Below are 14,234 nucleotides of genomic sequence, written 5' to 3'. Positions count from 1 at the left end.
GGGGACCTGATGGCTCCTCCAAGTGCCTGCAGGAGGATGGAGCCAGGAGGGGCTGGGCTCTGCTCCCAAGGAACAAGGGATGGGACAAGAGGGAACAGCCTCAAGCTGCACCAGGGCAGGTTCAGATGGAGCTGAGGAACAATTCCTGCCCCATAGGGTGCTGAGGCATTGGAACAGGCTGCCCAGGGCAGGGCTGCAGTCATGGACCCTGTGAGTGCTCACACACTATGGAGACGAGGCCTCAGTGCCATGGGGCAGTGGTGGCCTTAGCAGTGCTGGGGTAAGGGCTGGACTTGATGATCTCGAAGGTCTTTTACCCCCCAGCTGATCCCATGGTTCTATAGGGACAGACTGAACAAGCCCAGCCCCATGGAGGGCTCCGTGGCAGCCACAGCACAGGCAGATGCTCCACAAGCAGCTGTGCTCAACAGCTGCCAGGAGAAGGTGATGGCAGAGCCAGGACCTCCCCACACATCTGCTCTCTAACCCTAACCCTAACCCTAACCCACCACCACCTCTGTTCCAGGCTCCAGTAAGGACCATGCCCCATGTTCCAGGGCTGGTGCTGTCCCCCAGCCCCTCTGACCCCAGCCAGGCTCCTGGGGCTGCTGTGATGCTGATGTCTGATTGTCAGCTGTGGTTCTGCACTGCAGGGCAGGGTCACTTTGTCATCCCAAGGGCGGGGAAGGAAGGATTTAAATGGGGCTCTTGCCTGGGCTGCTCATCCAGGCTGAGCAGCAGGAGGAGCAGGAGGAAGAGGAGGAGGAGGAGGACCAGAGCCTGCTGGGATTCAGCTGCCCTGGATACATGTCCAGCAGGTAGGACAGAGCCTGGGGTGGGCACCGGGGCCACCACAGAGCCCCGGGTTGGCACCTGCAGGTATCAGGGGTCTGTAGGGAGGGCAGGGACCTTGCATCCACCCCAAACCCCAGTGTTCAGAAGGCAGCTCCACAGTGGTCTGCTGAGCATAAGGTCTCCGGATGGGATGTGGTCTGCTGAGCATAAGGTCTCCGGATGGGATGTGCTCCTTCCCAAGAAGGGTCAGTGTCAGTGCAGCACCAGGGCTGGATGGAGCTGTGTCCCCATCACTTCAGATGGGACACTGGGATGTGGGAGGGAAGCAGCCAGAGCTGAGGGACCTGCCTGAGCCTGCAGGAGCCTGAGGCAGAACATGCGGCTTCTGGTGGGTCTGGGCTGGAGCTGAGCACTGAGATGGGGGGGACAGCACCAGTTCCCCCCCAGCATGAGCGGGGATGGAGACTGTGGCTTGGCCGGTAGCCCTGCTCCCATTTGGGCTGGGCTGCTGGGACAGCATGAGAGGAGAACCGGGTCCTGCCCCAGGAGCTGCAGCCAAGCCCCAGCACCAGGAGCTCTGATTAGAGACCAGCTAATGACAGATCACACTTGGGCAATGGCTTTGGTGTTTACACGACATCCACGTCCTCCATAGGTGTTGCCTGCTCTGGGGTGTGACACAGCTCATCCCATCCCAGTGTCCCCAGCCCATCACCTCCTGAAGGGCTCAGCTGCATTGGGGGGCCAGGAAGGGAAGGGAAGAGGAGCTGCTCCCTTGGGCTGGTTAAGCAGAGCCGCTGGCTCTAGAGAGCCTGGAGGCATGGACATGGTCTCTAAAGAGGCTGGGGCTGGTCTGTAGCTGCTGGGATGAGCCTCTGCCCATCGTGATCAACCAGCATCAATCCAGTATTTCAATGGCTCAGAAGCACTGACTCAGAGACTTTCAGACCAGTCAGGTGAAGAGGAAGAGCTAAAGCTGTGACCCTCCTAAGGAGCTGAACGTGTCATTAATGTCACTCACTGCAGGCTGTAGGAGATGGGTGTTCCCCAGGCAATGGTTTGGGTTTCGGTTTGGCTGTTTTCACAAGGCCTCATCACCCTGCAATGCTGGAGGTGCTGACAGTGTCCATGCTCCAGAGACTGACGGCATGTGGGACATCCCTCAGGGAGGACACACGTCCAGGTCCAGCTCAGTGGGATCCCCTGAGCTCAAAACAAAGGTTGACTTAGAGACTGGGGAAGTATCTCACATGTTGTGTGTGTCCCTTCATCCTTCCATTGTCTGCTTATGGCTCAGGGTGGACAGAAGACTCTGTCGCTGCTTCCCCTGGACCATCTCACACAGGCAACCAGGGTTGGGGGATGCAGCATTCCCATGGTGAGGGTGACCCAGGATTGACCATCGCTGGTCACACTCATTCCAAAACATCATGTGTGGATGGGAGAGAGCAGCCAAAGCTCCTTGGGGCACCCGCTCACTAACCTTCACTTAAATACATCCCATTGAACCCACCATTTACCCACATGGCAATTAGCTCATGGCAAAGAGTGACCAGTTCTCCTGTCCTGCGGCACAGGAGCTCCTGGGAAACACTTTACCTGCAAGATGTGGTTAAGCCACAGGCCCAGTGCCACCGAACCCATGAGGGATGGGTCCCTGCAGGGCAGCCTGTGGTGGCCACAGGGTGAGCCTGGACCTGATACAGAGCACCATGTGCCACAGGGCTCAGCCAGAGCATCCCAAACCCCTTGTTCCTGTTTCCCTACATATCTGCAGAGAGCACTGGGTCAGACAAAGCTTCCCAGTGACTCTGCCTTGTCCTCAGTTGCTGGAACTGGTTAGGATGGTCCTGGGGTGGTGTCTGGCACCGTGAGCCCTCTCATGGACAGGGCTGGTGCACAGTCCATGGGGCAGGACTGGTGCCAGCACATCTACAACAGCAGAGCCCAGTTTTGGTGGACAGAGGAGTGTAACAGGATGGGGCTGGAGGCTCTGACAACCCAATGGCCTTAGTACAAGCAGAGACCCAGCACTAATGGGCTGTGATGAGCCAGAACCCCACATGTTGTGGGCTGCACCCTTAGAGTGTGAGCAGCAGCTCAGGGGGGGATCCTGCCCCTCTGCTGCAGGAAGGGGAGAGCTGAGAGCAGCTCCAGAGCCTAAAGGGGCTGCAGGGAACCTGGAGAGGGGCTTGGGACAAGGGATGTAGGGACAGGCCAAGGGGAATGGCTTGAACCTGCCCGAGGGGAGACTGAGCTGAGCTCTGAGGCAGAAGCTGTTCCCTGGGAGGGTGCTGAGGTGCTGGCACAGGGTGCCCAGAGCAGCTGTGGCTGCCCCATCCCTGGCAGTGCTCAGGTTGGACACAGGGGCTTGGAGCAGCTGCTCCAGTGGAAGGGGTCCCTGCCCTGGCAGGGCTGGAGCTGGAGGAGCTTTAAGGTCCCTTCCAACACAAACCAGTCTGGGATTCTGTGATTTACACACATCATGAAAACTGCACAAGAACATCTCACAGAACCTCTATCTCACAGAACCTCTATCTCATAGAACCTCTATCTCACAGAACCTCTATCTCACAGAACCTCTATCTCACCAGAACCTCTATCTCACAGAACCTCTATCTCACACAACCTCTATCTCACAGAACCTCTATCTCACAGAACCTCTATCTCACAGAACCTCTATCTCACAGAACCTCTATCTCACAGAACCTCTATCTCACAGAACCTCTATCTCACCAGAACCTCTATCTCACAGAACCTCTATCTCACCAGAACCTCTATCTCACAGAACCTCTATCTCACAGAACCTCTATCTCACAGAACCTCTATCTCACAGAACCTCTATCTCACAGAACCTCTATCTCACCAGAACCTCTATCTCACAGAACCTCTATCTCACCAGAACCTCTATCTCACAGAACCTCTATCTCACAGAACCTCTATCTCACAGAACCTCTATCTCACCAGAACCTCTATCTCACAGAACCTCTATCTCACCAGAACCTCTATCTCACCAGAACCTCTATCTCACCAGAACCTCTATCCCACCAGAACCTCTATCTCACCAGAACCTCTATCTCACCAGAACCTCTATCTCACAGAACCTCTATCTCACCAGAACCTCTATCTCACCAGAACCTCTATCTCACCAGAACCTCTATCTCACAGAACCTCTATCTCACCAGAACCTCTATCTGACCAAGACATTTCTTTCTCCTCAGACAAACCTGGTGCCCGCAGTAGCAGAGCTGTTCCCCAGAGTCAATGCAGAAGATGAGTGGACCCTCTCAGGACAATAAGTCAACTGACATGGGAAGTAACCTGGTTGAGGATGAGCACAAAGAGAGGGGTGTTGGTGGGAGCAGCTTCATAGCTGGAGTCTTCCTCCAGTCCATGAGTAAGAAGATGAGTATCTATGATGCCATGATAAGGGGGCTGCTGACACCTGGCACAGCCCTGGTGCTGCTGGAGGCACAGGCTGCTTCAGGGCTCCTCACTGACCCCGTGAGGAACCAGAAGCTGTCGGTGGAAGAGGCGTTGATGGAGGGACTCATCGGCAGTGACTTCTATGAGAAGCTGCTGTCGGCCGAGGGAGCTGTCACCGGCTACACGGAGCCTTACACAGGTGATCGCATCTCCCTGTTCCAGGCCATGCAGAAGGAGCTCATCGTGAAGGAGCATGCTGTCCGTCTGCTCGAGGCCCAGATCGCCACCGGCGGCATCATTGACCCCATGCACAACAACCGCATCTCGGTGGAAGCAGCCCATGAGTGTGGGTACCTTGACCAGGAGATGTGTCAGTTCCTTTCTAACCCCAAGAACCAAACAAGAAGCTGCTTTGACCCCAACACCCACGAGAACCTCACCTACACACAGCTCCTGCGCCGCTGCCTGCCCGACCCGGACACGGGGCTGCTGATGCTCCATGTGATGGACAAGGGCTCTGTGGTCCATCAGCTCAGCAGAGATGCTCGGAAAGCCCTTCAGGCCACCCGCACTACAGTCAGTGTGGGGCTGTTCCAGGGGCAGAGCATCACCCTCTGGGAGCTGCTGTTCTCCCGGTACGTGCCCGAGCAGCAGAGAGAGGAGCTGCTGAGGAAGTACAAGTCAGGGACAGTCACCATCCCAGAGATGAGCACCCTCCTCACCACCAGCATCACTGGGGCAGGAAGGAACAATGAGCATCTGAGCTCATCCACAGTTACAGCCAACAACAAGGTGGGAGCATCACACCCATCACAACCAGCTCAGGACATGCACTCCCAAGAGCAACAGCTGAGAAAGTCCCTCAAGTCTGCAACCGTCTATGTCACTGCTGGTGAATTCCAGGGGCAAAAGGTTTCCTTGCTGGATCTGCTCTTTTCCAGACATATCCCACAAGGGAGGCGGCAGGAGCTGCTGGAGCTGTACAGAGCAGGGATACTGACCACAGAACAAGTGGCCATGGTGGTCACCACCATCATAAACAGAACTGCAGCTGCTAATGCCACACTTAGGGCCGGTGCCAGAGGTCCACACAGGGCAGTGACAAAAGCAGAGGAGGATGGAGGTGATTCTTCAACACAATATGAACAACTAGATAACACCTTGAAGTCCACCACCATTGATGTGCTAGCTGGTGAGCTGCAGGGGAGGCAGGTGTCTGTGTGGGACCTGCTTTTCTCTGATTACATCCCTGAGGAGAAAAGGCAGGAGCTGCTGGAGCTGTACCATGACAGGCTGTTAACTCTGGAGCAGATGATAACTGTTGTCACCACTGTCATCAAGAAAAAGGAATCTACAGGCAGGAAATTCCATGTTGCAGCCAAGGCTTCCAACAAGGACACAGCAACAGCAGCAGAAGAGAAGGATGGTGACTCCACCAAAGAACCATCGGAAACAGCCTTGAAAACCACAGTCGTTGACTTGGGTGTTGGCCAGTACCGAGGCCACAAGGTCTCAGTGTGGGACTTGCTGCACTCCAAGTACATCCCCGAGGAGAACAGGAAGGAGCTCCTGGAGCTGTACCAGGCTGGAGAGTTAACCCTTGACCAGGTGAAGATGGTGGTGAGCACCATAGTGTCAAAGGCAGAAGCAGCGAGGGTGAAGGAGAACAGTCCCAGGGCAGAGTCAACAGGAGCTGAACACACTGAGCTGCAGGAGGACGGGGCCTGGGAAGAGACCCTGAGGACCACCACAGTCGAGGTGTCAGCAGGTGATTTCGAGGGGGGACAGGTCTCGGTGTGGGACCTGCTCTTCTCTGATTATATCCCTGAGGAGAAAAGACAGGAGCTGCTGGAGCTGTACCGCGACAGGACACTGCCCTTGGAGCAGTTAATAGCTGTTGTCACCACACTCATCAAGAAAAAGGCATCTACAGGCAGGAAATTCAATGTCACAGCCAAGGCTTCCAACAAGGACACAGTGACAGCAGCAGAAGAGAAGGATGGTGACTCCACCAAAGAAGAACCATCGGAAACAGCCTTGAAAACCACAGTCGTTGACTTGGGTGTTGGCCAGTACCGAGGCCACAAGGTCTCAGTGTGGGACTTGCTGCACTCCAAGTATATCCCTGAGGAGAACAGGAAGGAGCTCCTGGAGCTGTACCAGGCTGGAGAGTTAACCCTTGATCAGGTGAAAACCGTGGTGAGCACCATAGTGTCAAAGGCAGAAGCAGCGAGGGTGAAGGAGAACAGTCCTAGGGCAGAGTCAGCAGGAGCTGAACACACTGAGCTGCAGGAGGACAGGGCCTGGGAAGAGACCCTGAGGACCACCACAGTCGAGGTGTCAGTGGGTGACTTTGAGCAGGGACAGGTCTCTGTGTGGGACCTGCTCTTCTCCAACAGCATCCCTGAGGAGAAAAGACAGGAGCTGCTGGAGCTGTACCGCGGCAGGACACTGCCCTTGGAGCAGTTAATAGCTGTTGTCACCACACTCATCAAGAAAAAGGAATCTACAGGCAGGAAATTCCATGTTGCAGCCAAGGCTTCCAACAAGGACACGGTGACAGCAGCAGGAGAGGAGGATGGTGACTCCACCAAAGAAGAACCATCGGAAACAGCCTTGAAAACCACAGTCGTTGACTTGGGTGTTGGCCAGTACCGAGGCCACAAGGTCTCAGTGTGGGACTTGCTGCACTCCAAGTACATCCCCGAGGAGAACAGGAAGGAGCTCCTGGAGCTGTACCAGGCAGGAGAGTTAACCCTTGATCAGGTGAAGACCGTGGTGAGCACCATAGTGTCAAAGGCAGAAGCAGCGAGGGTGAAAGAGAACAGTCCCAGGGCAGAGTCAACGGTTGTAGGAGCTGAACACACTGAGCTGCTGGAGCTGTACCGTGCTGGGACAGTCACCATGCAGGACCTGTTGAGCGCTGCCGGCAGCATGGAGACAGGCAGCAAGGAAGGTCATCTCCTAACCCTTCCCCAGCAGACAGTGGAGCTCCTGCAGTCTGAGGGCTCCTACATCACCTATGGGCCGCTCCAGGAGCAGAGGGTTTCCGTGTGGGACCTCCTCTCCTCCAAGCAAGTCTCCGAGTACAAGCGAGAGGCACATCTTGACAGTTACGGTACAGGCGGACTGACGGTGAACAAGATCACCATCACCACGACTGTCACCACAGGCCCTCAGCTCCAGGAGAGACACTGCCAGGACCACTGACACAGCCCCAGAGGAGGCACAGGCTTCAGCCCCAAGGCTTCCTCCCATATAACTCAGTGATGGGCATGAAGAGGTGACAGGTCTGTGTGTGGACGGGGCTGACACCCAGTTAAACTTGCTGGTGTCCCAACCGCTGTGTGCCTGTGTTTCTTTTGCACAGCAGAGCTTCTCAGAAGGCTCCTGGGGAGGGTCCAGTCTGGTGGTTGCTGGTTTTGGTAGGGCACACACAGGCACAGGGTAATGCAGCACCAACATCAAGCTGGTTGTGATGGTGAGTGCCAGGGTGAGGCAACAACCCCAGTGCAGGAGCTGTGGCAGCATCACTGCAGCACCAGGGGATGCCGGTACCGGTGCCTATAAGGGTCACTGCCTGTCACAGGGGCAGGAGCACCCATGGAGCACCCCCATGGTCAGTGCATTGGGAGGCAAACGGGGGTCCCTGCCCAAGCCCCTGCTTACATGCACAGAACCACATGCACAGGGGTGCACAGCACAACACTGTGCATGTATGTGCTGCAGAACCACGCTCTGTGGCCACACGTGTGCCACATAGGTGCATGTTGTAGGGCTGTGCACACACATGTCATGCCATGCGTGCACCAGGCTGCACACACAAGGACTGCAGAGCCATGTACCACCACAGTCATGCACATGTGTGTGCACATCAATGATCCATGTGCTGCGGGGAATGATGAGGGACACACACATGGACAAACCTGAGGGGTGTCTGAGTATGTGCGTCCCTGTTACCTGTTCTGTGTGTGTGTGTCCCTGTTACCTGCTGTGTGTGTGTACATCCCTGTTACCTGCTCTGTGTGTGTGCATCCCTGTTACCTGCTCTGTGTGTGTGTCCCTGTTACCTGCTCTGTGTGTGTGTCCCTGTTACCTGCTCTCTGTGTGTGCATCCCTGTTACCTACTCTGTGTGTGTGCATCCCTGTTACCTGCTCTGTGTGTGCATCCCTGTTACCTGCTCTGTGTGTGCATCCCTGTTACCTGTTCTGTGTGTGTGTCCCTGTTACCTGCTCTGTGTGTGTGTGCATCCCTGTTACCTGCTCTGTGTGTGTGTGCATCCCTGTTACCTGTTCTGTGTGTGCATCCCTGTTACCTGCTCTGTGTGTGTGCATCCCTGTTACCTGCTCTGTGTGTGCATCCCTGTTACCTGTTCTGTGTGTGCATCCCTGTTACCTGCTCTGTGTGTGCATCCCTGTTACCTGCTCTGTGTGTGTGTCCCTGTTACCTGCTCTGTGTGTGCATCCCTGTTACCTGCTCTGTGTGTGTGTGTCCCTGTTACCTGCTCTGTGTGTGCATCCCTGTTACCTGCTCTCTGTGTGTGCATCCCTGTTACCTGCTCTGTGTGTGTGTGTGCATCCCTGTTACCTGCTCTGTGTGTGTGCATCCCTGTTACCTGCTCTGTGTGTGTGCATCCCTGTTACCTGCTCTGTGTATGTGCATCCCTGTTACCTGCTCTGTGTGTGTGTCCCTGTTACCTGCTCTGTGTGTGTGCATCCCTGTTACCTGCTCTCTGTGTGTGCATCCCTGTTACCTGCTCTCTGTGTGTGTGCATCCCTGTTACCTGTTCTGTGTGTGCATCCCTGTTACCTGCCCTGTGTGTGCATCCCTGTTACCTGCTCTGTGTGTGCATCCCTGTTACCTGCTGTGTGTGCATCCCTGTTACCTGCTCTGTGTGTGTGCATCCCTGTTACCTGCTCTGTGTGTGTGTGCATCCCTGTTACCTGCTCTGTGTGTGCATCCCTGTTACCTGCTCTGTGTGTGTGCATCCCTGTTACCTGCTCTGTGTGTGCATCCCTGTTACCTGCTCTGTGTGTGTGCATCCCTGTTACCTGCTCTCTGTGTGTGTGCATCCCTGTTACCTGCTCTGTGTGTGTGCATCCCTGTTACCTGCTCTGTGTGTCTGCATCCCTGTTAACTGCTCTGTGTGTGCATCCCTGTTACCTGCTCTGTGTGTGTGTGTCCCTGTTAACTGCTCTGTGTGTGCATCCCTGTTACCTGCTCTGTGTATGCATCCCTGTTACCTGCTCTGTGTATGTGCATCCCTGTTACCTGCTCTGTGCGTCTGCATCCCTGTTACCTGCTCTGTGTGTGTGCATCCCTGTTACCTGCTCTGTGTGTGTCCCTGTTACCTGCTCTGTGTGTGTCCCTGTTACCTGCTCTCTGTGTGTGCATCCCTGTTACCTGCTCTCTGTGTGTGCATCCCTGTTACCTGCTCTCTGTGTGTGTGCATCCCTGTTACCTGCCCTGTGTGTGCATCCCTGTTACCTGCTCTGTGTGTGCATCCCTGTTACCTGCTCTGTGTGTGCATCCCTGTTACCTGCTGTGTGTGCATCCCTGTTACCTGCTCTGTGTGTGTGCATCCCTGTTACCTGCTCTGTGTGTGCATCCCTGTTACCTGCTCTGTGTGTGTGTGTCCCTGTTACCTGCTCTGTGTGTGTGCATCCCTGTTACCTGCTCTGTGTGTGTGTGTCCCTGTTACCTGCTCTGTGTGTGTACATCCCTGTTACCTGCTCTCTGTGTGTGCATCCCTGTTACCTGCTCTCTGTGTGTGCATCCCTGTTACCTGCTCTGTGTGTGTGCATCCCTGTTACCTGGTCTGTGTGTACATCCCTGTTACCTGCTCTGTGTGTGTGCATCCCTGTTACCTGCTCTGTGTGTGCATCCCTGTTACCTGCTCTCTGTGTGTGCATCCCTGTTACCTGCTCTGTGTGTGCATCCCTGTTACCTGCTCTGTGTGTGTGCATCCCTGTTACCTGCTCTGTGTGTGCATCCCTGTTACCTGCTCTGCGTGTCTCCCTGTTACCTGCTGTGTGTGTGCATCCCTGTTACCTGCTCTGTGTGTGCATCCCTGTTACCTGCTCTGTGTGTGCATCCCTGTTACCTGCTCTGTGTGTGCATCCCTGTTACCCAAGCGCTCCCTGAAGCCGGGTCCTGGGGAGCTTCTGCTCCCCCAGCCCCCCAAGTGCTGCTCCTCACTCTCCATCCCCTCTCCCAAGCCTGGCTCTGTGCTGGAATTGCCCTGAGCCTGTTTGAGCCCCAAGAGGTTCCCACCTCCCCAGTCTGTTCCAGCTCCTTTCAGCACTGGGCAGCACTCGCTGTGTTCCTGCACACTCGCTGTGCTCCTGCACACTCACTGTGTTCCTGCACACTGGCTGTGTTCCTGCACACACTGTGTTCCTGCACACTGGTTGTGTTCCTGCACACTCTGTGTTCCTGCACACTCGCTGTGCTCCTGCACACTCTGTGTTCCTGCACACTGGCTGTGTTCCTGCACACTCACTGTGTTCCTGCACACTGGCTGTGTTCCTGCACACTGGCTGTGTTCCTGCACACTCACTGTGTTCCTGCACACTGACTGTGTTCCTGCACACTCTGTGTTCCTGCACACTGGCTGTGTTCCTGCACACTCTGTGTTCCTGCACACTCTGTGTTCCTGCACACTCGCTGTGTTCCTGCACACTGGCTGTGTTCCTGCACACTCTGTGTTCCTGCACACTGGTTGTGTTCCTGCACACTGGCTGTGTTCCTGCACACTCTGTGTTCCTGCACACTGGTTGTGTTCCTGCACACTGGTTGTGTTCCTGCACACTCTGTGTTCCTGCACACTGGTTGTGTTCCTGCACACTGGCTGTGTTCCTGCACACTCTGTGTTCCTGCACACTCTGTGTTCCTGCACACTCTGTGTTCCTGCACACTGGCTGTGTTCCTGCACACTGGCTGTGTTCCTGCACACTCTGTGTTCCTGCACACTGGTTGTGTTCCTGCACACTGGTTGTGTTCCTGCACACTCTGTGTTCCTGCACACTGGTTGTGTTCCTGCACACTGGCTGTGTTCCTGCACACTCTGTGTTCCTGCACACTGGTTGTGTTCCTGCACACTCTGTGTTCCTGCACACTCGCTGTGTTCCTGCACACTGGCTGTGTTCCTGCACACTGGCTGTGTTCCTGCACACTGGTTGTGTTCCTGCACACTGACTGTGTTCCTGCACACTCTGTGTTCCTGCACACTGGCTGTGTTCCTGCACACTCTGTGTTCCTGCACACTGGCTGTGTTCCTGCACACTCTGTGCTCCTGCACACTGGCTGTGTTCCTGCACACTGGTTGTGTTCCTGCACACTCGCTGTGTTCCTGCACACTCTGTGTTCCTGCACACTCGCTGTGTTCCTGCACACTGGCTGTGTTCCTGCACACTCTGTGTTCCTGCACACTCGCTGTGTTCCTGCACACTGGTTGTGTTCCTGCACACTCTGTGTTCCTGCACACTCGCTGTGTTCCTGCACACTCTCTGTGTTCCTGCACACTCTGTGTTCCTGCACACTGGCTGTGTTCCTGCACACTGGTTGTGTTCCTGCACACTGGCTGTGTTCCTGCACACTGGCTGTGTTCCTGCACACTCTGTGTTCCTGCACACTCTGTGTTCCTGCACACTCTCTGTGTTCCTGCACACTGGTTGTGTTCCTGCACACTGGCTGTGTTCCTGCACACTCTGTGTTCCTGCACACTGGCTGTGTTCCTGCACACTCTGTGTTCCTGCACACTCTGTGTTCCTGCACACTCTGTGTTCCTGCACACTGGCTGTGTTCCTGCACACTGGCTGTGTTCCTGCACACTCACTGTGTTCCTGCACACTGGCTGTGTTCCTGCACACTGGCTGTGTTCCTGCACACTGGCTGTGTTCCTGCACACTCTGTGTTCCTGCACACTCTGTGTTCCTGCACACTCTGTGTTCCTGCACACTGGCTGTGTTCCTGCACACTGGTTGTGTTCCTGCACACTGGTTGTGTTCCTGCACACTGGCTGTGTTCCTGCACACTGGTTGTGTTCCTGCACACTGGCTGTGTTCCTGCACACTCTGTGTTCCTGCACACTCGCTGTGTTCCTGCACACTGTGTTCCTGCACACTCTGTGTTCCTGCACACTGGTTGTGTTCCTGCACACTGGCTGTGTTCCTGCACACTCACTGTGTTCCTGCACACTGGCTGTGTTCCTGCACACTCTGTGTTCCTGCACACTCTGTGTTCCTGCACACTCTGTGTTCCTGCACACTGGTTGTGTTCCTGCACACTGGCTGTGTTCCTGCACACTCACTGTGTTCCTGCACACTGGCTGTGTTCCTGCACACTGGCTGTGTTCCTGCACACTCTGTGTTCCTGCACACTGGCTGTGCTCCTGCACACTGGCTGTGTTCCTGCACACTGGCTGTGTTCCTGCACACTCTGTGTTCCTGCACACTCTGTGTTCCTGCACACTCTGTGTTCCTGCACACTCGCTGTGTTCCTGCACACTCTGTGCTCCTGCACACTCGCTGTGTTTCTGCACACTCTCTGTGTTCCTGCACACTCGCTGTGTTCCTGCACACTGGCTGTGTTCCTGCACACTGGCTGTGCTCCTGCACACTGGCTGTGTTCCTGCACACTGGCTGTGTTCCTGCACACTCACTGTGTTCCTGCACACTCACTGTGTTTCTGCACACTCGCTGTGCTCCTGCACACTGACTGTGTTTCTGCACACTCGCTGTGCTCCTGCACACTGACTGTGTTCCTGCACACTCGCTGTGTTCCTGCACACTCTGTGTTCCTGCACACTGGCTGTGTTCCTGCACACTCTCTGTGTTCCTGCACACTGACTGTGTTCCTGCACACTGGTTGTGTTCCTGCACACTGGCTGTGTTCCTGTACACTGGTTGTGTTCCTGCACACTCGCTGTGTTCCTGCACACTGGCTGTGCTCCTGCACACTCGCTGTGCTCCTGCACACTGGCTGTGTTCCTGCACACTGGCTGTGTTCCTGCACACTGGTTGTGTTCCTGCACACTCTCTGTGTTCCTGCACACTCACTGTGTTCCTGCACACTCGCTGTGTTCCTGCACACTGGCTGTGTTCCTGCACACTGGTTGTGTTCCTGCACACTGGTTGTGTTCCTGCACACTCGCTGTGTTCCTGCACACTCTGTGTTCCTGCACACTCACTGTGTTCCTGCACACTCTGTGTTCCTGCACACTCGCTGTGTTCCTGCACACTCGCTGTGCTCCTGCACACTGGCTGTGTTCCTGCACACTGGTTGTGTTCCTGCACACTCTCTGTGTTCCTGCACACTGGTTGTGTTCCTGCACACTCACTGTGTTCCTGCACACTGGCTGTGTTCCTGCACACTCTGTGTTCCTGCACACTCTGTGTTCCTGCACACTGGCTGTGTTCCTGCACACTGGCTGTGTTCCTGCACACTGGTTGTGTTCCTGCACACTCACTGTGTTCCTGCACACTCACTGTGTTCCTGCACACTGGCTGTGTTCCTGCACACTGGTTGTGTTCCTGCACACTCTGTGTTCCTGCACACTCGCTGTGTTCCTGCACACTGGTTGTGTTCCTGCACACTGGCTGTGTTCCTGCACACTGGTTGTGTTCCTGCACACTCACTGTGTTCCTGCACACTGGCTGTGTTCCTGCACACTCACTGTGTTCCTGCACACTGGCTGTGTTCCTGCACACTGGTTGTGTTCCTGCACACTCGCTGTGTTCCTGCACACTCTGTGTTCCTGCACACTCTGTGTTCCTGCACACTCTGTGTTCCTGCACACTCACTGTGTTCCTGCACACTCTGTGTTCCTGCACACTGCCTGTGTTCCTGCACACTCTCTGTGTTCCTGCACACTCACTGTGTTCCTGCACACTGGCTGTGTTCCTGCACACACTGTGTTCCTGCACACTGGCTGTGTTCCTGCACACTCGCTGTGCTCCTGCACACTCACTGTGTTCCTGCACACTGGCTGTGTTCCTGCACACTGGCTGTG

At 55.4% G+C, this 14,234-nt stretch overlaps 1 protein-coding gene across 3 annotated transcripts; it reads left to right on the top strand.

Moving 5' to 3' along the window:
* The first annotated feature begins 734 nt into the window (after window positions 1-734).
* Window positions 735-7,562, top strand: LOC117436042 (epiplakin-like). 3 transcript variants are annotated; one of them, XM_034061726.1, is made up of 3 exons: window positions 735-818; window positions 4,017-6,051; window positions 6,631-7,562. In XM_034061726.1, the coding sequence occupies exons 2-3, from the start codon at window positions 4,060-4,062 to the stop codon at window positions 7,429-7,431; spliced, it is 2,793 nt and encodes a 930-aa protein (XP_033917617.1). In that variant the 5' UTR covers window positions 735-818; window positions 4,017-4,059; the 3' UTR covers window positions 7,432-7,562. The 3 variants fall into 3 exon arrangements, with proteins under 3 accessions (XP_033917617.1, XP_033917619.1, XP_033917615.1); XM_034061728.1 differs by having other exon boundaries at window positions 4,017-6,456; window positions 7,036-7,562; XM_034061724.1 differs by having other exon boundaries at window positions 4,017-7,562.
* The last annotated feature ends 6,672 nt before the right edge of the window (window positions 7,563-14,234 follow it).

Source organism: Melopsittacus undulatus, chromosome 1 (genome assembly GCF_012275295.1).
Source record: "Melopsittacus undulatus isolate bMelUnd1 chromosome 1, bMelUnd1.mat.Z, whole genome shotgun sequence".
NCBI classification, from domain to species: domain Eukaryota; kingdom Metazoa; phylum Chordata; class Aves; order Psittaciformes; family Psittaculidae; genus Melopsittacus; species Melopsittacus undulatus.
This window is presented reverse-complemented; position numbering and strand designations above follow the sequence as displayed.